Source organism: Melospiza georgiana, chromosome 1, assembly GCF_028018845.1.
Source record: "Melospiza georgiana isolate bMelGeo1 chromosome 1, bMelGeo1.pri, whole genome shotgun sequence".
NCBI classification, from domain to species: Eukaryota; Metazoa; Chordata; class Aves; order Passeriformes; family Passerellidae; genus Melospiza; species Melospiza georgiana.
In genome coordinates this window covers 86,048,221-86,074,807 of record NC_080430.1, presented here as the reverse complement: position 1 = coordinate 86,074,807, position 26,587 = coordinate 86,048,221, and the positions used below count along the sequence as shown (strand labels likewise).

Here is a 26,587-nt window from a genome sequence, read left to right as displayed (position 1 = left end):
TAACTTAATTAAAAAGTAAAATCTTCAGTTTAATATAGAAGGTTCTCTTAATTAAAAAAAAGGAGAAGATGACTCAGATTTTGAGGGGAAAAAAAAAAATTTGCAAGATTTTTATTAGCAGAGTAAAAAATAGGTGTTGAATTTAAGAGTAAAGACTAAAGTTAAAATGCACATTTTCAAGGAATCCTCGTTCTAATCTTTTGTATTTGTAGATTTGCTACTATGTGACTGCATATGTTTCTGTTTGCATATTAATATAAAATGTATTAAGATTCATAAATCCATTAAACTTTTTCCAATTATTTTATTAAGTTTTCAATGAGAACTAAAGTAATTTTTAACAGTAAGGAAATTCTGAATTTTCTGTTTCTCCTTTCATCTGGGCCTGTTAGAATCCAGAGTGGTGTCTGTCCGTAGGACTTCTTTTCACCAAGTTAAATGGTTGTTTTCAGTAAGTTGTAAGTGATTATGCGTGATTGTGCATATAAATTGGAAATAGTTTAATGGCAGCAGAATTTCCCGTATGCAAATCTGCGGAGAAGACTCAGGTGAATCAGGGAGATAGATAACAAAATAGACAAGCCTGAGACACTGACAGCATTTTATTAATACAGTATTCTCATTTAAGAGTAAATCTTGCTTCCAGAAATGTGTAACACTTGTAAATTAAATGCAACTGCAAATGCATTTGGATAACTGTAATTATGAGTCTTGATGTGAGCTTTAAATTTTAAATAGCAAGCAGCAGCAGTGTTCCCATCAATACTACTGTTAAACCGCAGTAGGTGCTTATCGTGCCTCCTGTCTTATTAATACTGCCTGTAAGCTTTGTTCCAGTTGACCTTTGGAAGTTTCCAAAAGTTAGAGTTTGCAATTCAGCAGGTTTGGCAGAGGAACATACATGATTATTCATATCATTGTTTAAACGGTAACCAGATGTGTCTTGTTTTTCTTCTTTCTTTCCCATTGTTTTTAAAGAGTGATGTTAATCCAAGATGTTAATCCATTTACAGGGTTTTTCCACAGCACCAAATTCCCCTTCGGTGAATTCTCGTTCCAGTAGCCTGGGTTCATCACTGTCCCTTGGTAACATCTCTGGAATGACAGCAAACCCAGAAGTGAAAAAGCGCAGAGCACCTCCTCCACCAGTTGCAACACCGGTATTGCTGAACGCGGAGGTGAGGGGACAAGAGAGGACAGCAGCACAGGTAACAGTGACACTGCTGGATGGGCTCCTTTGTTTGCCGTGCTGGGTACCATCCATCCATTCAGCAGTCCTAAAGCCATTCCCAGGTATTTTGGTCGGCCGTTAGCTACAGCTGACCAAAACTCCCATCTTACAAGATAATTTTATCTAAGGTCTTAGTGTTTTGTACACATTTACTGAGCTCTCTTGAGACTGCCCCGAGCTTTCTGCCCTGTCAATAATCATTCTAAATCAGAAAAACTTTGTGAAGCAACATGCTGAGAGAAGGAAGGATAAAGAAAAAGTAATGCAGAAAAACTGAAAATTGTATAAGGTATCCTTACTGACTCCGGCGCAGTCCTGGAGAACTGGTGAAAGTTCCAACGAGTGACAAAATCCTTCAGCATACAGTTCTGTCCAGATACTTGTCAAGCTATCACCTGTATCCCTGTTTCCAGTGCTGCCGTGGGATACCAGAATACCTACTCTGTTTTCTGAGTGACTGTGTGACCTTTTAAAGCAGTGCTCTGGTTTTGTTTTTATAAAAGGTCACTGTTCCGCAGTACATTATTGAGAATTAAACAGAAATGGGGGGAAACCTTTCTGAGAACCTAAGTCTTTGAAAAGAATAGAGCTAAGGGAAGAAGAAATTGCTCTTGCTTTTATAGTGACACTCAGGTGTGTGTTACTAAACCTGCACAAGTCTTCTAGTTTCACCAGCAACTAATAGTAGTCTAAATTGTAGTCTAAATGTAAACTGTAAAAATCAGCATGTAAAGTTATATATGCATGCCAAAGAACAGTGCAAGGAACCAATATCACCAAAGCTGTGTAATGTGCTCTTACCTGCTCAGGGCCTGTCACCTCTACAGCAGACTGATCTTTGGAAAGCAAACTGTTCTAGTACAAAATGGAGTCAGAAAGGAATCTTTGACTTCACTACAGAGGAAATAGGAGAGGAGCCTCAGTCTCACTCTCTTAATTATCTGCATTAAGGCATATGTCAAGCACCTTTCTCAAGTGAAGCATACCGTAAAAAAGTTGATGCACACTCTTGGTCAAGGATTGTGGTTTTTTATTTTCCCATTCTTAGGTTATCTAAGTGTGATTGCTGGAACATAGTAGTGTTTCATCATTCAAAATTGGGATAGATGCCTTGAAGTAGCACTTATTTATAGATACAGCTGAAGAGAAATAACAGCATTTTTCTAGCAACATTTTGAATTTGGATTTGTAATATTTATATAGGAATTTTGAAATTCCTGTGTAAATATTTTTATGAGGTTTCTTGCATCCCCCAGAGTTAATGTGTTTAAGGTAAATAGATAATTTCATATAAAAATACTATGGCATTTTGACTCCTAAGTTTATACTAGTATGGTAATCACAGACTACATTATTCTGCCATTCTCTTTGGTTGATCTCCTTGCAGTATGGCATTGAGATTGTAAATTGGGATGTACAATTACACTGCAAATCTAAACTCTTTTTAAACATACTAACATTTCTATTTTCAGCATTAGGTTAAATAGGTTAAAATGCTGGTTTTCTGAAGCCAAGGGTAGAAAAGTCTGTGGTTTATTTTTTGCAAGTAGTATACACTACAATATCAACTTCAAATTCGCTTAGTCTGAAGGAAAAGTTATGAGAAGAAGGGAAGAAGATGAAGGTTATGTCAGAGGATTTTCCATAACAGAGTTCATTTTGGGCAAAAGAAATGTCCTTTTTAGCTGACAAAGTCAGTGAAGACCATAGTAGAGGTGCTAGAGTGTATTTGGCTGCATGTGTTAAGTAAAGGACATCTTTCTGGAAATAATGGCCTAGGTGAAAATGTTAGGAAGTTATGGTGTGTTTCTGAAGCTCCCAGGCTGAAAGTTGCTCAAAGGCTGCCATATACTGTTAACAGGAATGGAGTAGAATGGAAATAAGGCACAAGTTCCATAAAGCAATCAAAAACTGAGGGAAGAAATTCATTATTCAGTATTATGGGGCAAAGTAGCAACGGAGATATTGTTTATAAGAAAACCCAAATAGTTCCATTTTATCTACGTGCAGACAAGCCAGTTTGCTGTGAAAATAGAGTAAAAAATCTCAGGGTGTAAGTTTATTTCTTTAGTTTATGGGAAAGAATTAGCACTGATCTTTTTTTTCAAGGAAGGACGTCAATTCCTTATTAATGGACTTCCTTCCATAAAAAGATAAGATGTTTGTTTAGAAAACTTTATTTATGTGCAACTGTTACTAACAGGAAGATCCTGCAAGAGGGGAACATGTTTGTTTCCAGTGAAGCTAGCACATTAATAGAAAATGAAAAGGTGATATTCTGAACTTTCAGAAGGTTTTTTCTTTTTTATCTGTCTGGTTCCATAAAATTGTGTAGGAAATAAAGAACTGTAGCTGTTATGAACACCTTTAACTTTCCAAACCAATAAGCCTGTTATTTTTAACCCATTGTTATGTTCCAGGTATAAATAATTGTTTAGAGTTATATATATATCTCATCTCCCTGCCTAGTGGTCCCAAACAAAAATTTCCATGTGTATGAAGACTGGGGTGTTTTAGTTTATGATGTACATTTAGATTTTCTCCACTCATTTTTCTGCATAGGGGACTTATTGCAATATAATTTTACTGTCTTACAGCTTTTGTTCCTGTGGGGCTTAGGGTAATTTAGCTCCTTGTGGATAAGGTCCCTGCAGTAAATTTATTTACTTTTTAGTGAAACAACATTAGTTTTCCATATCTATTTAAAGGTAGTGTTCCCTCTGTAACTGTTTTAAATCTACCCTAGAAAATATTAATGTCTGTTCAGAGTGTGCTGAACATGCAGTAAGTAGTTTGCAAATGAGTTTGCAGAGTCAAAGAAAGGAGTCTACAGATTTCTTCCCTGGAGGCTTAACCCCTGTTTTTCTTAAACATCTTCCAAATTATGCTATTTAGAATAATGAGAAGTCACTTGAAAAAATAATCTTCAAAATGCTAGGGTATATAACAATTCTAGGACAAAATCCAGGAGGTTTGGTGCTTATGAAGCAAGGAGGTCCTCTCCTTTCTTAGGCTGCACTTTTAGAAGGTTGTATTAAAAACCAACAAATTTTTCAGATATATTTATTACAGATTTATTTATTTATTTATTTGTGTTGTTTCCTGTTTCCAAAAAGCAGTTTTGGCCCTGCTTTTTACATTCCTCTCTTCTCCATTTAGATCTCAGTGTTGGATTGCTGAGGATGGTTGTTGACTCTGAATTATTGGTCAAGACCATATTTTAGAGCAGAATGCTTAGACCCAGTGTTTGATCAAGGCTGACATTTTCTCACCAATTATAACTGACTCCTTGAAGAGTCTTACTCACCTGAACAAAAAGGCAAGAGAGATAAAAGAGAGGCACAGCCACTCTCATAATTTCTGGCAGTTTTCTTTCTCATTGTCCGTAGTTAAAATAAACCACTTCTATGCCTAAATGAGAAGTTTGGCTTTAAGATAATTATTATAATGCGAAAAATGTAAATGAGATTTTCATATCTTTCCTGGAGAAAATAAGATACACTAAAAATTTGCCAAATGTCTTGCTTATGTAGAAGACATTTTCAGTAATTGCTATGTTTCTGCCATCTTCATTGATGATCTCTTATACTGACCACCAAATAGGGTGCTCATCTCCATCTCTCTCTATGCTGGACATAGCAGCCTCCTGCAAAGTATGCTGCCAGTGCATATTGCATTTGAAAGAGTGATGATTCTGCTGGCATCATTGGCAGGAGTGTTGTAGAGGTGGCAGGACCCTGGCTTAGGCATCCTATCCATTAGTAGCATTTTCATGCCTTTGGTAGGGTTGCTTTTCTCACAGCAGAATTCATGTTACAGTATTATTTACTGTCCTTTTATATTTAAATCAATAGAAATAGAATACACCAGGGATTGAAAACTTAGGTCCTCCCTTTGTGATTGAGCATATTAGCAAGGAGGAAAAATACTCCAGTGAAATGTCCTTTCTGGAAGCCATTGAATTTTTACCTATCTACAGGCACCCCTGAAACACTTGAAATGATACTGCAGATGAGCACAGCATATAGTGAGAACATACCTGGAATTAATTCTGCCAGCAAGAACCACAGAATAATCTTCAAGCAGTAAAAATAAAGGAGAGGCAGTAAAGGAAATGTATGAATAATTTAATATTGGGATCATAATTAACATACTAATTTTTTTCAGTGTTATTAAACTGTAGACTCATGCAAATTTTTAGAATCAGTCCCTGAATTTTCAGTTCTTTAATTCCCCTTTTGTATGTGTGTATGCTACAGGTATGGACTTGGAAGCTTCTTGGAAGTGTGACTCATAGTCTTCCTTAGAATTAAGATGTATTTTTAAATGGTGGCCAAGATTTTTAGAAATGGTTAGTTCAGCTGTCCATAATTAGGAAGCTGATTCTGGAGCTTGATGTTTTCTGAACTTTTAAGATGTCAGAAGCTACGTCTGGTTGCTCAGCAACTCAGTATCTGGCCACTGTGATTTTAATATCATATTATTTTCCAATGTGCCACCTTCTGTCACCAAAGAAATTTAAATTGAGGTTGTTAATACAAAAATCTGAGCAAAGCAAGAATTTCTTCCAGTAATGTCCCCCCAGCACAGCAGGGTTTTTTTGCACAGTCATCTTTCATGCATTTTTGCACAAAGTGATAACCACTCATCCACCTTGCTTCTGTATAATCTTAATGCCACAGATTTGTGGTTAGCTGGCTGCAGGGATAATCTTGATTGATATGAAATCACACTGTTACTGTTGTTCTCCTCAGGTTTTCCAAATGACGTATTTCCCTGTGGCTGCAAATTAAGCCTTAAAGCCATGAGCACAAAGCATCCTGTAGAACAGTGTAGAGTAAGTTCTTGCCATGTACATCAGTGTCAGAATGGATGCCACCAGTAGAGCTCTCTGTCTGTGTGTCCTGTGAGTCCCGAATCTGCCTTGTCCCTGGGTAGTTCTAATAAATCTGATATTTGAAATAATAATACTCCTGCAGTTGGATTTCCCTCTGAGAAACAGCCGAGTCTTTAGGAAGAACCTGTGTTTGTCTGGATGGCAGCTTTTTTCCTCATAAATTTTCTTGAACTATGAGATTTGACATTTTTAAGAGAAGCATGATAACAGTCACTGCAGTTGTGGGAAGTTGAGGGACGGAAGAGTCACAGCTGAATGAGAGCACCTACCATGGCTTCTTACAGAACTGAGATTTATTGTAGCCAGCTGTCTAAAACCCACTTAATTAACATCACCTATAGAAGCACAGTACTTATACCAGCTTCTTTTCATCTACTTCTTCTTTTGTGCATCTGCTACAATTTGTTATTGTCTAAATTTAACTCTGATCAGAGTTCTGTGTCCCAAGAGGAACAGTTTCAAATTAGTTTAGATTTACCTGGTTGGTAGCTCCTATTTTTAATAGAAAGTATTGCAGTCGTACTTGGAGGGGTTTGTTTTTGTACTTACTGCAGCAGGATATGTCTGTGGTATAGGTATTCTCTTCTACCTCATACTTTATTTCACTTCTTCTGTATAAGATAATGGGCAGTTTGTGGGGGACATGTGACAGATGTATTCTGTTTTAATAAGAAGCCCAGAATCCAACAAAAGGGTGGATGGCTTCAGATTACTTATCTCCCTTTCATAGGTTACACCTAAACCAGAAATGTCTACTAGAAGTCAACAAGATATGAATGCATGCTTTTTTTATCATCTTTTAGAGAGGAAGGGAGGTTTCTCTTGACTCAAAGGTCTTCTGGGTGAGGTCTTCTCAACCTTTTTCTTATGACACATTTCCTTTCTCCCTTAAGTGTTCTGTGAATGTATTTTCATTTTGCTTTGTGGGTTTTTTTTTTTTCTGTGGATCATCCAGAAGTCTCCTTTGAGAATAACAGATACATTTTTTCACATTCTGAGGAAGGATGCAATGAATCAGATTTTGCTGTAGGAAAAAGCTGTTTTTCAAAATGTGTCTTTTATTTCTACAACCTATTGTATCTTCTAGGTCACTTCTCAGGTTTTTATAAGTTCCCTGAGAACATGAAAGCAGGATTTATTCAGAACAAGGAGGAAGAACACTTGACTGACTTTTTAATTTGTTTAAAATGTTGATTTAAAGTTAGTTAATGACTGAGTTTATATGCCTTTTTAATTGTTCTGATTTAAATTTTCTTTTTGTGCACAGAGGCCTTAAATGTGAATACTGCATGTTATTTTTAGAAGTGTCTTTGCCTTTGTTCATTAACTGAGGATGTCATGAGAGTTAGCTGTGATCTTCTCCAGTCTTTGTGGCAGACTTGTTAGAATTCTCAGGCAGTATGTGATATCTCTCAACAGCATTTTTCTGATGAGGCAGAGATATTGAATCTTTAATAAAGATGCTCTTTCTCTGGAACACTGTTCAAATGCCCAAGTTATGTATGCCTTAGAAAAGGAAGTTAGTTTTTTGTATTAGAGTTTGGATATTGGGTGCTGGAGTGCACTTTTTACTGCTGTATGATGTCAAATTAAGAGGCTGAGGACTTCTTATGTGATTGATATGGGGCAATGTTTTGATAAGGTCAAAGAGTAGCTATGTGTCTCTGTTAATTCAGATTAACAAATAATTATTGATAAACCAATTAAGAATGGAGATAATATTTGTTTTTATTTGTTTCTGTGATTCACATCACATTCACGTAGCAATTGCTTATTTTGGATGTACAAGGCTGTAAATACTGCATGGTAAAAATTTTCCATTAGGCTTTTAGTATTTGTTTTTGTGCTTTTCTTCCAGTCATTCTGCCTGAAATTTTAGGTAGAAGCTAATTTATTTCATTTATGAATTCCTGTATCATGTGGGTATCATGGGGTCTTTTGCCTTTGTTCATAGAACCATATAGAAATAATTTATTTTGCCGTACACTTTGGCCAGAGTCTTTAGCCTGTTAGTCTGGGATGGTAAAACAGTTAAACTTGCTTGACATTTTTCACAGGTTAAGTGGTCTGGCACAGACAGATAATGACCATCAAGCTTGTCCAATAACAGAGATAAGGAGTGCACTTCAGTTCTTTGTCTGTGGAGAACATTGTAGTTCCTTTGTCTGAGCAGCAGGTGTGTGAAATATTCTCAAGATGATGCACCAGAGACTATACTGCTATCTGATGTAGGAAAGATTGTATAAAATAACTGTGTCTGTAGTAGGTCTCCACTATGAAAAGCAAAGAAATAGAGTAAAAAAAATTACCGAATAATACTGCTAAATGCTGCCAATGCCACATTCTGGCATGAAGAAATTCAGAAAAAATAGGTGAAAGATATAGTTGCTATTTGGAAGGTGTACGAGAAAGAAAAAAAACCCCAAACCAAGCCTCCTTAGGTGGTTTATGTACTGGAAATATAATAGAGAATTTAACCAGTTGGCATCTTTATAAAGATAGTGAATGGGATAAATGTAGCTTTAGTAAAAGAGAAACGCTACTCTACAGGGTTTTTTTCCTTAGAGTGCTCTTGATGCGTTCAGCAAGCAGATGGGTGTGATCTGGTTGATACAGTCTGTCTGGGTTTCCACAAAGCTTCCAAGTTCCCTCATCAAGAATTTCATAAGGAAACCAAGTCTCAGTTCCATAATAAATAAAGTCATCTAACTCTTAAATAACAGACACAAAAGAAAAGAAGAGAGAGATTGCAGGTTAGGACTAAATGATCTGCTCATCTAGTGGTGAAATGTTGCAGAAGCCTTGGAGTTTTTGACCATCCATGTCGATCATATTAAGAAATTATCTGAAAAAGAAACAGTGAGAAATTTTGTTGCTCCTACTTGAGTTATCTGGTTAGTAAGGACCAAGACTGAGTACAAAGAGCAACAGTTAGAAGACCTTATGAGACTGTGCACTGGGAGCACTTGCAGATGGAAGTAGTTATATTCAGTGTGGGGAAGGGTGAAGTGGTATACGTGAGAAAAGACCACTCTTAATTTTTTCTAACACCTTGTAAGATACTGATCTCTCTGCTGGCAGTATCTGATTAGGAAGATCTTAGGATCGGATTAGGATTTTTATTTTTAAAAAGTCATCTCGAAGCTCAATAGCAATCAAAAAAGGAAATCAAATTAGGATTAGCATTTTAGGAGAGGAAAAATGGGTAAAAAAAATACTGTTTTATTACACGTCTACATTATGAGCTGTTTTATGCCATCTTAAATACTACAGCAGTGTTCTCCTTGCTTCAGAAGGATATTACAGAATGGGATGAGACTCATGGAAAAACATCAAGGGTGATCAAAGTTGTGGAGTAGTTTAGTACAGGGTCAGTGGTGCAACTTAAGTAAACCATGATTCTTCATCTTGAAAAAGTCACTGAAGACTATGGATAAAGATTTTTCTTTTCAGCCAGCCGTTGTAAGAGCATTTGGAGCTAATAGAAACAGGCAAACTCCCAAAGTCAAAGCACATGGGTCTTCATTGACTTGGTCCACCAAGGTTGTTATGGATACTAAAAGTTTACATGGGCTTAAGAGGAGACTGGACAAATGCTGCAAGAATGACAAATCCATTATGAATTTTGAAAGATAAATCACATCAGGAAGCCCATAAAATGAAGTTTCTTGGTGGCCACAAAAGTGTTTGCGAGAAGGCAGTATTAAACATACCTTTCCTCTTCTTTTGCTATCCTGTAGGTACCTGCCGCAGTCTAACAGAGAAGCCTGAGCAGAACCCTTGATCTAACACGTGCAGCTATTTTTGGAGAAAACTAAAGAGAGTCATACCCAAATGATTGTCTCATATAATCTGATATCACTCCAGAAAAGTCATTGGCAGCATACACAATGACTTCACTAGGTCTTCTTATCAGTGGTAATTTGATGACCAGAAAAATATGTTTCTCATTAAAAACAGAAACAGCTGCCTCTGATTCCTATTCCCAGTCATCAGTCTTTGTTTTGTGCTGCATTTGTAGAAAGTACAAAGTTTGTACAAATTTGTACAGAGTACAAAGCTGCATTTGCAGAATGGAGCTGGAAGTTTTGCCAGTAAATCATAGGACCAGTAAGAACTTTGCACCATGAACCCTAAAGCAACTTGCCTGGTGTGTGTTTTATGACTTGGTAGTGTGACTGCAGGATCAGAGCCCCACAGGACTCTGAGGGTTGTATTTGCAGGCCCCTGGGCTGCTCCTCAAAATTCTGAGATGTACTTGTACAGCTCACATTACAGGTGACTGGGAGCTGTATGGGTGATGTCCACTGGACTCTACAAGACATGTGCATTTCATTGACAAAGTAAAAAGCAGCATGAAAGATGTGATCCCTTTGCATTTCAAATCAGTATCTGATCCAGGTGCGTGTCAGATATACTCTCTAGGTTGCAGGTCCTCTGAGGAAGGAACTGTTGAGACACTTCTGTCTTGTGCAGTGACGGGGCTATTGTTTTACTTAGAAAATGATGATATTTCTACCCTTCAGGAGATAGAAAGTCAATCTCTTTGGGTGCTCCCTACATCTATCCACTTTTGGTAATATTTTTCAAGAATATATAAGGGTGGAGCTTTTCTTAATGACTTTTACTTAATGGCCTTGTCAAAAAAAGCCATGTACAAACTGTTGCCCTTCACAGATATAAAATTTTGTGATGAAACACATTAGGTTTTATAGAAACAATTGTCTCTGTAAGCAATCATAAACCTGAAAGGTTTTATGAATTTCATATTTCCACTGGAGCTGAACCTGGCTAGTGCTATCCTATTGTAGAGACCATTATCAAGGTGTACAGAACCAAGAAACAAGAGTGAGCAGTAAAAAAGGCTGTGGTCTTTAAAATGCCCTATACCATGGTACATGACTAAGAAATTAAACCTCAACAATTCATTTCCAATTTGAAGGTGTTTTGTTCATTTTTTAAAGAGCTTTAAACATGACATTCAGTTATCTGAATGAGAAATATCCAGACTTTTTCATGCTTTACAAAACAGTAATCAGATAGCAAAGATGATGCCAGCTGACAGCACATCAGATAATGTTTGCTGTGCAGTTTGGATGCTTAATTTATCTAACAGCTGCACTTTGGTTTGGATAAATGATGCAGGCCTAAATTAAAAGAAAAGAGTAAAGTGCAATGATGGCTGAAGGCTTATCTTGCTGTCATGTAAAGCATGAAATTTAGGAAGGCTAAAAAAAGCTGCTAGAGAAAGGGAGTAATTTGTACTTCTTTTTATGATAGAAACAGTTCCAAAAATTAATTCTGGTGTATGCGCACTTAAACACATTTATTCTTTTAACATAGTTATTAAAAACTACAGCTTAAATGATACATGCAGTGTAGTGACTGCTTTCTCAACATCTCCAAAGAGTATCAGTTAAAGGTATGTTGTAGTTTAATAATGTATTACAGAATTTTCTTCTGTATACCTCTAAAGAAATTCTGTTGTTTCAGTCCAAATTGCTACCCCATCCTCTTTATTGGTCCTAATGCTCAACTTTGTGTTGCTGCACATTTATTCATTAACAGCATGTGTCTCATTAAAAAAAAGAGTGGCAGAAAGCATTTTAATAAAATGGCAACTCTTTTTTTAGGCAGCCAACTTATTTTCTAGCAGCTTTTTTGTCCCTCCTTTTCTTTAAACTCTTTTTTCCTGTAATTTTAAATAGAGTAAGGTGTCACAGTGTGATGAATTATTTAAAAGGAGTCCAAGTTTTCTCAGTCTAGAAGCAATTAACTACAATTGATTGTATTTTTTCCTGAAGTTTGGCCTGTAAGAAGTAGGAACTAGTTCCGAATTTCAGTAGAGGTTTTTGTGTTAGTGAGAAGGTACAGCCTCTCAGAAGTGCAGTTGGAGATAAGACTGATTTTGCTACAACCCTTTGAGAAAATCTTTACTCAGATAATTTTCACAGTCAATTAGCAAGTTTTGCACCAGAAGAATTTAAAATTTTGAGGTCTACTTTAAAATTATGCATTTTTACATTGTAAGAGGAATCCATTGTGTGGGGTTTTTTTTGCAGTTTCAGAAATAAGTGTTTTGCAACTTTGTCCAGGAAATAGAAGCAGTGTCAGTCCAGTAGTGACTTAAGTTGCTTACCTGCTTTAACTGAAGGCTGGACTTTGTGAAGTGCTGAGTGCTTCCCAATTTGACTTGGATAGGCTGTTATTTTAGAGGGATTGGAGAATGTAATTATAAAAATTTGCACGGTTCCTCCATGGTCTACTTTCCTGTTTTTTGAACAGTCTTGCACTCTAACCTGTGTAGCTGTAACCTCTGAATTGACATCAAAGTTGGACTTACCTGATGATGTTTAATATATATGCAAGAACACAAGCAAAGTAAGCTTACAGTGTCTTTACATTACAATTTAACATACATAACATAATAATCATACAAAAATGCAAGATTTGTTTGGCAGGACTACTTCCATTTTTTTTCAAGAAAACATATGTCTTGAGAGTTGAATCCTTGAATTATGTGCAAGGAGAATTCCTGGAATAGTCTTTTTTCCAGCTTCAATAGCATTCTTGATCTTTTGCAGTAATCCAGTTGCTTCTGGCTGTGAGTTCATGGTTCAGTTGCCAACTGTTTCTGAGCAGGCTATACTACCTGCCTTGGGAATGATACCACAACTTACCATCTGGTGAGATCATGATAGCATCGATTGACCTCCACATGTGGTCTCTGTCAAGCACTTCATTGAAAACTGGCAAGACATTGGGGCCGGAACATACTGTTCTATGCAGCCCTGAATTTTGGCAGGGTTGCAGTGCTCAGTAAGTAAACTTCATCTGGCTTGCAAGTCTCAGACAAATAGAACAGGCTGATGTCATCGTAAGCTTTAACTCTCATTAAAGAAGAAAGTATGTGTCAAGTAATTATGAGGCTTTGTTGGGCATGGTATTTAGGGGAAGTTAATAGACAAAGATCATTTTGAGCAGTGAGACTTCTGAAGAGCTGGCATTCAATGAGCGATGAAAAATGACCCTAGCACTGTGCTTAATTTAGAAACTGGGTTTGCATCACTTTTCAGACTTTGTTTCTAACTCCACCTTACGCAGATCCTAAATTAAAAAGGTAAAAATTGAAAAATTAACAAAATATGCGCTGTGTCAATCAGGTTTAATTCTATGGCTTAATAATATAGTCATTGTTTAGCCAAATAAGAAAATAAGAGAAAACATCATAGGTATAATAATTAAAAAAAAAAAAGTTCTCTGCTATTTCAAGCTATTTTACACCAAATCATGGAATTCTTAGGGGTGGAAGGGACAGCTGGAGATCATCCAGTCTGACCCCTCTGCCAAGGCAGGATCCCCTAGAGCAGGTTACACAGGAACACATCCACAGGGGTTTTGCCCCAGACAGGAAGGCTCCACAATCTCCCTGGACAAGCAGTTCTAGTGCTCTGCCACTCTCAAGGTAAAGAAGTTCTTCCTCATGTTAAGGTGCAACTTTGTGTGTTTCAGTTTGCGGCCATTGCTCCTCATCCTGTCACAGGGCACCACTGAAAAGAGTCTGCCACCATCCTCTTTAAAGTTGCCATGGGTCACTTGGAGAAATAGGCATCTCATTTTTTTTTTTTTTGTAATATGCCTGTCTTAATGAGAATGTGATTTCTCACCTCCTGAGACCCAGTAGACAACCCCTGAGCCCTGCTCAGCTGTATATTGCTGGCACTTTCAGGTGTGGCTAACAACCAGTGTGCCATGATGGGTTCCTCAAACAAGTCTTCGTAGCAGAATCTATTTGTAATTTTGGATAATAAAATTTAGCGCTTGTGGGCAATAGCTTGATGTAGAGCCATGTTATGCTACAGTCCTAGTAATAGATCTAATTGATACTGTGGTACCACTTTGTTCTTCCCCCCCCTTCCTGCCTTTAGGTTGTGGAAATTCAGGGGCTTTTGGCTGGTGTTCATAAGTGCTGGAGAGAACTTGCCTTTAGTGGGAATTTGAAGGGCGCAGTGGGAAGGCATGGCACAAACAATTTGATTGCTAAGGGTCCCTTCTAACCCAAGCCATTCCATGGACCTATCAAATGGGAAAGGAATCAGAAACTATCACTGAACTTGCTGCCTAAACCATGTTTCCCAGGTTTTCTGTGTGCCTGCAGAAGGAGAAGGCTGATAGAAGGGGGTAGAACACTGGAAATAATCAGATATTGTTTTCTCTAAATTGAGAAGACTACCAAGGTGATTGCCTCAGACTTAGTGCTAAGCACTAGAAATTTAATTTGGCTATCTCTACACAAGGAAATTGACAATTAACAAAACAAATGAACGTTATTAAGAGTGTAAGATGTTAATTGTATAGTTCTAACTAAAAAGATGTGCGCAAATATGAGATTAAAATCTGGAGGTCAATTTTGCCTTTTTGTAAACTTCTGTAGAGGAGAAATGAATATTGGTTTGTAGTGGTTTTAAAACATGATTTTTAAGTGTTTGAGGGGTTCTTGTTGGTTTTTTTCCCCCCTAGATGAAGACATAAATGAGGAAAATTACATTGTATTCTGAGAAACAGAGGAAGTTCAATTCTTTGCCAAAGCAAACATCCGCAGACTTGTGTAGTCTACATGTTTCAATGCATGTGAAAATATTTGGTGTTGTAGAGTGATTTCCTTGAGTGGAAATAATGCTGCAGCTAGAAATGAGATTTTGCAAAGAAGGAAATCACAGCTATCTTAGTAATTCAACATCTCAGATTTGTTTGTGGATAGTTTCCTGTCTGACACATTTAACTGAACAAGTTAAAGGGTTTAAGGATTGAAATGGCATTAATTTTTAACTGTCCTTGACAGTGACATTTCACAAAGGGTGTGTTCTATAAAAACAGATGGAAAAATGAGCTTGCCCCTTCACCTTGTACTGGCTTTCTTGTGTTAACTGATTTAGCTTTCTGTCACCAATCAGCCAAGTATTCAAGGTCATACTTGCCTTTTGTCTTCTTCATTTTGTGAATAAAATAGCACAAGATCTTAGAAATTTCTCTAAAATCCAGTAGTAGTAAGCTTTTATCTGTTATTAAGGCTGAGGTGTTTTTGCAGTCAGAGCTTGATTTTTGATAATCAATATTAAATTCTGTTATAAAATTCTGTTTAACACCAAAGTTATATAATTTTTAAAAATAATCTGAAATTAGGCATTATGGGCAAAATTATGCAAAAATAGTGTGATATGTGATGAGAATAGTGTGATGTGTGATTAAAATAGTAATGGTGGGGTTCTTTTCAGTAGGCAGATGCAGTTTTCACTCTAGTTCTAAGACAGATTTCCCACAGTGCCTGAGCCCTTCCAGCAGCAGAGCAGCTCAGAAGCTGAGGCAGGGAGTACAGCTGCTGGTACAGGAGCACAGCTGGGATGCAGCCATCGGGTGAGACAGACACCTGCAGAGCACAAGGAAGCACGGTGCAGAGTTTCAAAGTCAGGAGGAAGCTCCCTTCCTTGAAAGGGATAGTTTTCAGGACTGAAATATGGTCATACTGTTCCTTGAGTTGCTTGCTGTTCTTGTGGACTTAAACTCAAGTTGGCAGTAGCTTGGGAGTCTCCCATCTAAATCTGTTCCCCAGGAGAGTGATGTGTCCAGAGTTATACAAGCTGTCAGGTCTGGTCAGTCCAAATATCAATCCTGCTATCCCAGCATACTTACTCATATGGCTTACTTAAAGCTAAGCCTATTTTTATTAATTTTATTGCCAGGCTTTGAAATCCAACACATCAACATGAATGGAAGTAAAATGACCAATGTAGAGAAACTCTTTGCTAATTCCTAAAGTGTAATTATTCCTATGCATTTTACCAAATTGCAAGTTTTCCAAATGATACCCTATTTAAAAGTGTTTCAATGTGCTAGATTTTTTATTATCTTTTTGTCTGTTGTTCTGGTAATGTGGTGTTGTATTGCATGGTATCCTAGTAAATATTTTAAATAACACACACAAATGCATTCTTCACAGTAAGGACATGCTTCTGGGGAGACATCAGGCTGCTGCCTTTGAATGCAGTTTCTAATATACTTGTGTTTTAGTGCACTTGTGTACTTATGGATTAAGCATTCATCTTTTAATCAAATGAAGCAGGATGCTACCCAATAAGGAAAGAAGGTAGAGAAGTTCAGTGCTGAATAGACTTAATTTCATTCAATGAAGCTTAAAGTGGTCAGCCTCATTAGCTCAGTTGCCCAGTTTTGAGAGCTCATTGAATTTTCCTTTGTCAGTGTATGCCAATGAAAAGTCTAATGATATATGACCTGTCCAGGGAATATTAGGCACATGAGTAAATGTTGTATAAGACACATTAATGTTCAATTGGGACTTCTTGTGGTTTCTGGTTCTAGGCATGTTGAAGCATCTTTTGCCCTGTGAAAATGCAGAATCAGCTGTGCAGGAGAGCTTTTATATCATCAAGTTTAGTGGACAGATTTATGTCTCCATTCTGCCGCTGAAAGATTTATCTGTCTGATTTTCCTAGAGCAACTCTTCTTGCATCAAAATATTTTCTTCTCAACTACTTTAAGTTATGTCATAGTAATATGTCTTTCAATCTAAACCCATAAATCTTACATGCCAATCTACTACTTGTATTTCATAGAATATTATAAAGGATTAGTGCAGTTATATAAAGAATTTAAAGTCAATTAATGAAACATGCATTGTTCTTTCTTTTAGAATTCTTGTAAAATGGTTCTTAATTATTTGAAGATTTCTCAAATTTTTTTGCAAGGGAAGAGGTTTGAGATGGTCCCACACATGGTTTGGGATGATACTATTGTTTGTTCAGTTACAGCTTAGCTCTGGAGGTTTTTCCTGTTTGAGTTGCATTTAAACACTTTTGAATTTCAATAAGCTCTCTGACCCCACGCAATACCATGGCCAGCAGGTGTATCAGAATCTGGCTCACTTAAATCAGCGTATGTGTCTGGTCAGTGTGGGATGATGGAACCACTTTGTAATGAGGGTGTGCTGGTGATTGACTCCATGTGTCCTTTTCCAGTTCTTTTTCTTTACTTCTAAAAATAATTTCTGCACTCATTCACCATTTCCATGATTAGGACAATTTGTATACAAATTAGCCGATTTCTGTATAAAACGATAAAAGGTCCTGATGTGTAACATTGCATGAAAAGGAGAAAGAGGCAAGAGATTAAAAGGACTTTCTTCACAGATATCATATGCTATAGAATTATTTATTTGCATATGCCCAACAATAATCTGGCATCCCTTATAAGCAATTCTTATTCCAGACATGATTCTATTGCTGATACATTTCTATAATCTGTAGCTATGTTTCTTGAGCAGGAAGAAAATTGCTTTAAGGAGAATTATATTAAATATCGAGACTGGAAAATTCTTAGGTTTTTAAGAATTTTCCCTTTCTATGGCAAAATGATAGGAGTGATAGTAAAAGGAAAAATCTGTTGCCATAGGACAAATGTTTCTTGCAGTGTTTATAAAAAATACTGGAAAGACTGGCTTAGACTTTGAAACACAAACTATGCAAATTAATGGTGCCATTTCTGGCTTACAGAGGAGGCTCAGTTTTAGGAGCCATAAACCTGCAGTGAATTTGGGCCCAGTTGGGTCTGTGGATTACAGAAAGTTGGCATTGACCACAGATTAGTACTTTTATAAATCAACATTTCTGTTAGAAAGTTTAAAAGGGGAGAGATGACAAATACAAAACTAGTGTCTGGCCTGTAAATAGAGGACAGGCAAGGCAAAGGAGTGGAGCTCACACTGGAATTCTATCTGAGATCCTCCTTGTCTTTGAATGCTAGCTGAATTTTCAGTAGTGGTGACTTTTGTTTCCTTGGGCCTCCTTTAATAATTTTCATTATTTCATATTCTTTGCAATCTGACCCAAAGAAAGTAGTCGACCTTTACACATAAAGAAACTTAAACTCAGTTTATACATGCACTCTTACAATGTCCACAGGTTGTTTGCAAGTGGGCTGACCGTGAAATGCTACTGATTGAAAATTTCAAGGATTGGCCTTCTACACAATTTTGACAATTAACCTCCCCATGATGCTGTTGTTTTGCTCTAAATATATTCTCAAATGTTATCTTATCAAATTTTGTTAAGTGTGTTGAGTTTTCACAGTAGGAAAACAAATTCAGCGCGTTGCTCAGATATTTTGTACACAATGTTGGAAGTAATTTTCAAAGAGCCCGTGAGCCCTGAATGTGATGACTTTTTTTATTTTGTTTTTGTTTTATTTTAATTATTCTATGTTATCTTATCAGTAGGGGAAGAGAAACTGGGCTATTTTTTAGATTTGGGTCATTTTGACCTCTTTTATTCTAGCTCAGTTCATGGTATTAATTATAGTCAGAATTTAGTTAGCATCTTTTCAAATTATGCATTTATTGTGATAGGAGCTGATCTAATAATTACTTGTTGATAAATATAAGCAAAACACAAGTGCTAAGACTAGGAAATATTCTGTTAGACTCAGAGAGGGGCTCCTCTTACAAAGTTTCAATGGGAAATTACTGCAAATAATGTTGCTAAGGCTTAATTTCTTTATAAAAGAAGCAGCCACCCATAACAAATTATTTTCGAGTTCTATTGGTTTTTTATATACAATTGGAAGAAAGAAACAGAATGTTCATTGTCTTTTTCCATTTATGTTTAGCCTCATAGGTTTACCGAAGTTGGGATTAAAGAAAAGATACTTTTAACAATTTTTATGACCTGGTCTTGAGGTAGATACTTCTTATATACTTTGTAGCATGACTGGCTTTAAACAAGCTTTTCATCTTCTTTATGTGAAGAATACTGTGCTTAGCTGACAGTATAATAAAAGCATTTTTGTGTGTGTATTTCACCAAACTTTCATTATTGCAGTCATGCACTAGCTCTTTCCTAGCCTATTCTTTAACTGCAGCAGCGTGATCATCCATACATGTATCTAATGTTCCTCAGAAGAATTGACTAAGTAAGAATATAGAGAGCTGAAAAGGATAATCTGATAATTTGAGTTCTAACAAGGATCCTTTCTTCATAGGAAAGCAATTATGTGTCTTTGTGGGATTTGAATATACCAAGCTAACCTCCTGTACTTGGAGAAGGGTGCTTAGTGATCTCTAACATTTTAAGTGGGAAGACATATTTCCTTATTTTCTGCCTTGATTGTTAAGATTTCCTAGCTTTATCATTTCCAAACAGTTTTTGTCATAAAATAAAATGACTTTTCTGTCTGGAGAGGGAGGAGTGAAGGTAGAAGCTGCAAAATGCCACTAAACAGCTGCAAAAGTCAAGCCTGTATTGTGAAGTTTTGGGAAAGTTCAGATGGTGCCTGTCACCCAGATGATTCAATTTCTCCATAGTTGCTGAATCTTGCAGTCCTTGTAGTAATCAAAATCACCACTTTATTAATTTTCTTTCTCTTTTTCCTGTAAGGTAATGTATCCTGCAGATACAGTATTAAGTGCCTAGATGTTGTTAGTTTTTTAAAATGCAGGGGCAAAGAATGGGATTTTTTTTTCAAAGTGTGTATTTACTAATTTCTTCAGTGGAGGAGAATGCAGCATTAGGTGGCTGTCCTTGGTATTATCCTCCTCAAAACCAAAGCCTGATGAGTTTACTTCACTGAATGGAGTTTCCCATGTTCAGCTCAGTATGGAGCATTCTGTTTCAACTTCAGTCAGTTGTGGTTAGCTCCTAATCACTACAGGCAGTTTCTTTGTCAGGGGAATGTCCCATCTTAATATAGAACAACACTGTAACATTGCACAGAAGTTTTTCAGTGGAGCTCTAAAATTTTGCTGTATCTATTTCAAGCATTTGTTATGGTTCTCTTTTCTGGATATAAGTCCAATACTTTTTTAAATTCTATGAAATTTGGTGACAAAAATTTAGGTCCACAAAGTTGCTAGTTACTCCTAACATTATTGCCCATTTACTATGCCTAACTTTGTCCAGATTGGCCTCACTGGCTTTAGTCATGTATTGTATCTGGTGGAAATTTAATATGAAATGCTGACATCATCCATGATAGTAGGAATTAAGACCAGGACACCTTCCTGTCCCACCCTTGTTTGGGGTGAAGCTGCAGCTCGTCCTGGTTGCTGTGGTCTATGTCCAATGTAGTTACTACCAAGTTTCTCCCACGCAGGGTACAGATTCCCCAAGGGGTGGAGAGTATCCAGTTGTCATGTGGCATGGTGGTTAAAGCATAATCCTCAAAGGTGGGAACAAAAGGGTTCTTTTTTTAAAATGTAAGACCCTCCTGAGTATTTTTAAAAGGGAAGGCTAAGTGAAGGACACTCTTCATATCCTATTCTTTGTAAAATTCATTCATTCTCAGATTTTTTACTCAATGTAGGAAAGGAAACCTTTAAATGAGTGCCTTTCTTCTGAAGTCTGGTGGTAGATTTGGGCACTGTGAAGCTACTGTTTGTTTAATGAAATCTCCCACAACAATTGTATTTTAAGGATCTGTTAATCCTCTGGATTAAAGGAAATATTATGATATGATTGTTGTAATTTTTATTTTTATTAGTTACATCTTACACCTGAAATAGTAGAAAACCACTGCAGTTCTGTATGTTAGGTACAGAAGATTTGGGAGAGAGCAGTTAAATCAAAGAACTGAAGAATTCTTTGGTGGAATACCAGCAGCATGTTATATGTGGGCAACCACCATTACTCCCTACCTCATCAAAGCCTGGTACTAACTGGTGTTGTCAGTACCTTTCAAATATAAAAATTCCACAGATTTCCCTACATGGTTTTATTATTATTATTTTTCCAGAAAAAGGAAATAGAGCTAAGTTCCAACAAGCTACAGAAAATATTATGCAGCCCAATGAAACCAAAGTCATTTGTAATAACATTTTTGTTATTTTTAAAAGGAGCATAAACAGTAATGAAGTCTTGGCATAGCAACCAGCATGTTGCAATTATTGGAAGCCAAGGTGTTACAGATCTTCAAAAGCAGGTCTGTGAAGTCCAGTAGGGATGAATAGAGTGCAGTGTGATCTCATATCATCACGCAAACAGGCAATTCTGATTCTTCTCTCAAAAATCTTTAGACAAGAATTTGAGAGTAAAATAAAAGAAATAAGAAAGATTTTATTCACTGTACATGCCAACTGGAGTATTTAACCATAATTTAAGGTTTGAAGAAACCAATGGGAAAAGATTTTGTTATGGCTCAAGCTTAACAACGTACATACTTTGCTTTGCTGAGTGTTGGGCTCCCTAGTTCACTTTTTCCAAAAACATCAAATGCCTACCAGAGTGGTATTTCTGCTGTGACACTCATCAGCAGTTCTCGTCTCTTTCCTTTTCTGAGTGCAATATTACTGTAATTCTTTAATCTCTGCTTGTCACTATAATTGCTCATTATAAATATACCTTGCTGAGAAATTAGGTCATATGGCAAACACTTGTTTTTGGTTACTGAAAATTTACAACATCAACAAAATATATCCTTTACTGTGCTTATTTTTCAACTTTGTTAGATATCACAAGGAGCATCCTTGAATGATTTAAGGAAAAAGAAGAGGCGTGCCCCTCTTCCACCAGCTGCATCTGCTCCACCCACTCCTGCCATACCAAACAGGACAGAAGACAGGGAAGACAAGAGGAAGAGCACAATGGGTGAGAAGCGTTCTTTTCTCCTGAATAACCCTATTCATGTGTTTTCAATGCTCACTGTTTGAAGTTGCCTTAATTCTGTTATGCTGTGAGTTTGGAAACTTTTGTAACTTGGGGAAAAAACTACATTTCTCTGCAGAATGAAAGTCTGGAAATAAGTGCTTGTATATTACCTCTTCTTTTTTTCAATGGCACCATTCAGAGTATCAAAGGGTAGTAAAATATAGATAACACTCTTCAGGTGATTTGAATATTTGGCACAAACTTTATATCCAAAAGCACTAGCCCTGGACCTATTCTGCTCCTTGAAGGTCATGATTGGTTTGCTGGTAAATGGAAATACAGAAATAGTAAATGGAAATGCTAATAAATGGAGAGAGACCAAGCAAAACTGAATGCATCTGAAGCCATGAAGTTCTGCTAGGACCAAAGTGCAGTGAACTTGGTTCAGTGTTTCCTCATGTTTCTAAAGCCTGAAGACATTTGATTTTCATATAGTCCTCCAACAGTTTGACATCAACTGCCCATATAAAGTTGGTTTTTTTTTTAAATTTCATTCCTGCTTTTATTATAAATCAATACCTGATGATTCTTTAGCTAATCAGTAGAAGAAAACTGATGCTCTCAAAGGAATGCCAACAAAAGAAACTGTAGCTTCAGCTGCATGTGGCACCACATTTACTCACACAGGAAAACTGGAAAACATTCTCCCAAACCTCTGTTGTTATCTGCATGGTAGCTTGTTCAGATTGGTGAGGGCTTTGCTTGAGTGAGGACACCAGGATTGTGCTTCTAGCAAGCAAAGTGATTTTATAATGGGTCAAGTTATGAGATAATGACCCCACATATTGGAACTCATTTTTCAGTACATTAGGAGAATCATTCTTCAAGTGCCGTAACGCACTCAGTGCACTTCAGTTCATGCCTTTGACCTCATGTTTCATAAAATGACTAAGACATACAGATATGACATTCTGTCATACATAATTGCTTGCATTACAAATGCCTCACAGTTTAGTAAGAAACCTCTTGGCTTTGTTCCAACATTTATTTTCAGTAAATGCTTCACATTTAGTGCCTCAGCATTTATGTAGCAGCAGGAGTCCATTATCATGTGACATATTCAACTCCATTGACATTTCTTATTTAAACTCTCTAAGGGCAGTGTTATTGCTGGACCATATAACACAGGAGTTTTCAGCAAATTGGCTTACTTTTAATCACTACAGAGGTCACACTGCTGCTTCTCATGCTTTGACCTACTACTGGTCACTTTTTGATGACATTTGTTGCTTTAACTTTTTATAAGTGTTCCATTTCTTTTGTATTGGTGCTCAAATGTTGCAGATGAGATATAGCAGAGCAGAGCTACTTCTAGTCTGTTCAGTACTGTGTATATAAGTGCTTGTTGGAGTGCTCTGCTCGTGTAGGATTCTGTAGTATCGTTTGCTTTAATGGAGCCTTATTATTTTACACTGACAAAGAACTCGTCCCACAGTAGCCCTGTCTTCAGTGCTTTTTGTTTTCTGCTACTTTCTTGAATGAATGTGTTCATTAACAAGAAAAAATGTTACAGCCGGAGAGGGTTGGTAAAACAGCCTCTCTTCAGGGCCCTTGCAGGAAAACAATGAGAAAGCACAGATGGCTCTGAAAGCATGAGAGAAAAGCTGTGAAAAAAAGCAAGACTCTTGTGAGGGGAAAAAACGTGCTGCAAGAAATAGTCAGCCACGTGATGGAAAAAAAGTATTAAAGATACCTGTGTACCCCTCAAGTTAGCCATGTGAATCAAAGCAAAAGATCCTATCAAAAAATATTCTCAAACTGGCAAATTCCCCATAGTGTTCAATACTATGTTATTATGACACCAAAGTCTTGTGCCAAATTTCCTCAAAGCAGTAAAAAAGGGCTTGCACATTTGCCAGCATTAAATTGTGTCTCTGGAAGATACTCTTCTGGAAGCTAGTGACTGCTAAGTAAAAAATCATAATGGTTTAATCTTTTTTCTTTGCCTTGGTGCTGCTTCCCTTCTCAGCAGCCCCAAAGCACAAGCCAGAGAGTGTAGGAATGGATCAGACCAAACATGTCTCTGCCAGCATCCATCTTCAGCAATGACCACAGCACATGCTTCAGGCAGGGTATGAAAGCAGAACAAGCAGGTAGTCGTGGTTCCTCAGTGCACTTTCAACCTCTAAGGACTTTCCAAATAACAGTAGCTCAAGTTCTGTACACCACAAACTGGCAGCAGCTTTTTACATTGAAAGTGGTTACATTGAAAGAGTACAATGCAAAAACGCATGCATTTCTTTAGTTATTGCACATAGTATTGAAATAATCTCCCAGACAAAGTTATGGGCATTTCCTTTGATAGCTTCAAACACTATTTTACAAAAAACAGTTTAATCATCTATTTCTCTAAAATAATGAAAACTGACTTGAAAAGAAGAGCAGAAAAGCCTGTAAGATACCTACTTCAAAACAGTGACCCAAGGCATCTTCCTCTTTCTCTCAGAAAGAGTCAGGAAAACAGTCACATAAAGTATATGAGAGGTCAGCAAATTCAGATAGTTTGACATTTCAGAAGATAAAATAAAACACATTTCTCACAATATAATACACAGCTTTTTTTCAATTTTTTTTTAGTTTGCTTAACTATTTTTCTTCATCCTTATGCCTGCCAAAACTGGTGATTTTAACTGGTAACTGTAATGTATATCTATGTGCTGGGCTCAATTCTGGTCCCACTGCTGTTGGTTTAAGACACACCTTTTCCTTCTCCCTTAATTATTTGGATGTAAATAAGAGCAGAACTAAATCCAGAGAGACTTTGGATGCGGGTAAAGGAAAATCAATGTGTTTTTAAAAAATTAAAATTAACAGAGTGATCATTATCTTGCAATGAAGTAACAAGTGAATTGATCCCCCTGTAGGTGATGGACGGCAGGTGCCACAAAAGCCTCCTAGGGGCACCGCTCGTGGTGCCCCCCAGTTAGTGATCCCCCCACCCCCACCTTACCCTCCTCCTGGCAGTGACATTGTGGATCCAACAGTGTGTTACAGAGAAGCAGATGTTACAGCACCAACAGAGCTGGTACCTAAACGTATGTTTGAAAATATATGTATTTGCATTTCCATTCTTTTGATGATTACTCTCAGGGGTAGCTTTTCCAGACTTTCCTCTCTGCTCTTTAGACACCCGTGTCTGTTTTTCCCCCTTTTTCCAGCCTGCTGTCTTTCAAAATGCCCAATGCAGTGTAACTAATTAATATAAAGTGAGAAAAGCACTTGCTTGGAGAGGGTTTTGCATGTGATACCTGGCCATTGTACAGAAGCATTTTAAAATAACCATCAAGCTTTGTTGCTTTGTTCAACTGCAAAAAAAAAAATATTTTGCCTTTTATCAATTCCCCGAGTTTGTTTTCCTGTACTAACAATTTTTTTGTCTCCCCAGAGATGAGTTCCTTTGAGACTCGATGGGTCTATCAGTCTAGGCTGAAAACTACAGGGTCTTCCTTAAGAAAACTAAACCATTTACAGGCTCTGTATATTGTAAAGGCCTTCCTGTCCTAATGGGTACATCTTTCTTGGCATCTCTGGGTAGTCCTTTGTGTGCTCTTCACCTTGGGGCGTAACAGTTATCAGACAAAGAAGTGCAATATTTTTCACATGCCCGTGTACTTGTGAAAAGCATGTTTTCATGCTGCTTTTCGTGCTTATCCATTGACTGCCTTTAAATCTTTGTACACAATCCAAGTCTTTGATCATGTATTATGTTCCCTGTGGGCTTGCCCTGCACACCCATGTAGAGCCGGTAAAAGCAGCAAAGCTCTGCACGTTATGACATCTCATGGATGCACTTCCTTTGAAGACTAGGAGGGTGTCTCCTAACCATGGCATAGAGAAATGTCTCCATTAGCTGCTAGTTTGACAGAAGGTCACTTTCCAGGACCTTATGTTTACCAAAAGTACTCTGCAGGTTGCAGTTACTCTGATACGTAAATGTGGGTGTGTTTGCTGTTGATTACCAGCTAAAAATCTAAAGCACTATGTCTCAAATTGGAAATACAAATCGTTAAGTTTTATTGGAGCTAATGATGGAAATTAAGGAGATCATACTAAGAGAAAACCTGAATCTTATTGAGGAATAACCCTAAGACATCTTTACCAGCTTATGCACAGAAATCATACTTAAGATCTTCTTTTTGTTCTATATACTATCAGCTTTCCTGTGATGTTTTCTTTATTAAAAATCCATTGTGGCCTTCTTTGCATTAATATTTCTGCTTCATTTGAGTTTCTATCACTGTTATTTTGCAATGCTTTCCTGATCTACCTTGCTGATCAAATACCCTTTAATCAATGCAGCCCTGATGTAATCAGTGCCATCATTTGCTCCTAAACAAACACAGTATCTCAGCCAAAAGGATTTGATTAAGCTTGTACATAGAAACATAACATGAATTTTTATTGTCCTCAATTTACTGAGAGCAAGAGCTTAGTGGGTACTTATTTTAGACTTAAAGCATCAGTGTTGGAGAGGGACAAGTTTTAGCTCTGTAATTATGCTTTGTCCTACCTAGATAAAGATAAGTGTGTAGATTTACACAAGAGAAGCGTGTATAGATGTACCCATGAGAGACAGCAGCACAGGTAGGACGGATGCTAATTACATTGCCTAATGCCATTCTGAAAGTGCTTAGATACTGTAGTGTTTGAGCCCTGTAAGAACAACGTTTTGCAACAATGTGTTTTATTGCCTGAGAATGCCTCAAGCAGTGCAAATAAGATTTGGGTGGTAGATTCAAAGAACAACAA

The 26,587-nt window shown here is 37.1% G+C and overlaps 1 protein-coding gene across 4 annotated transcripts in view; it reads left to right on the top strand.

Annotated features, from left to right (window-relative positions):
- Nucleotides 1-26,587, top strand: part of COBL (cordon-bleu WH2 repeat protein) — a 156,188-nt gene that overhangs the window by 82,441 nt on the left and 47,160 nt on the right. For 3 of the 4 annotated variants that reach the window (XM_058039521.1, XM_058039514.1, XM_058039506.1), the window contains 2 exons: nucleotides 1,014-1,208; nucleotides 21,640-21,778. In XM_058039521.1, the coding sequence (XP_057895504.1) occupies nucleotides 1,014-1,208; nucleotides 21,640-21,778 (334 nt within the window). Of the gene's footprint in view, nucleotides 1-1,013; nucleotides 1,209-21,639; nucleotides 21,779-24,702; nucleotides 24,874-26,587 lie in introns of all 4 variants that reach the window. The other variant, XM_058039529.1, reaches the window with a different exon arrangement.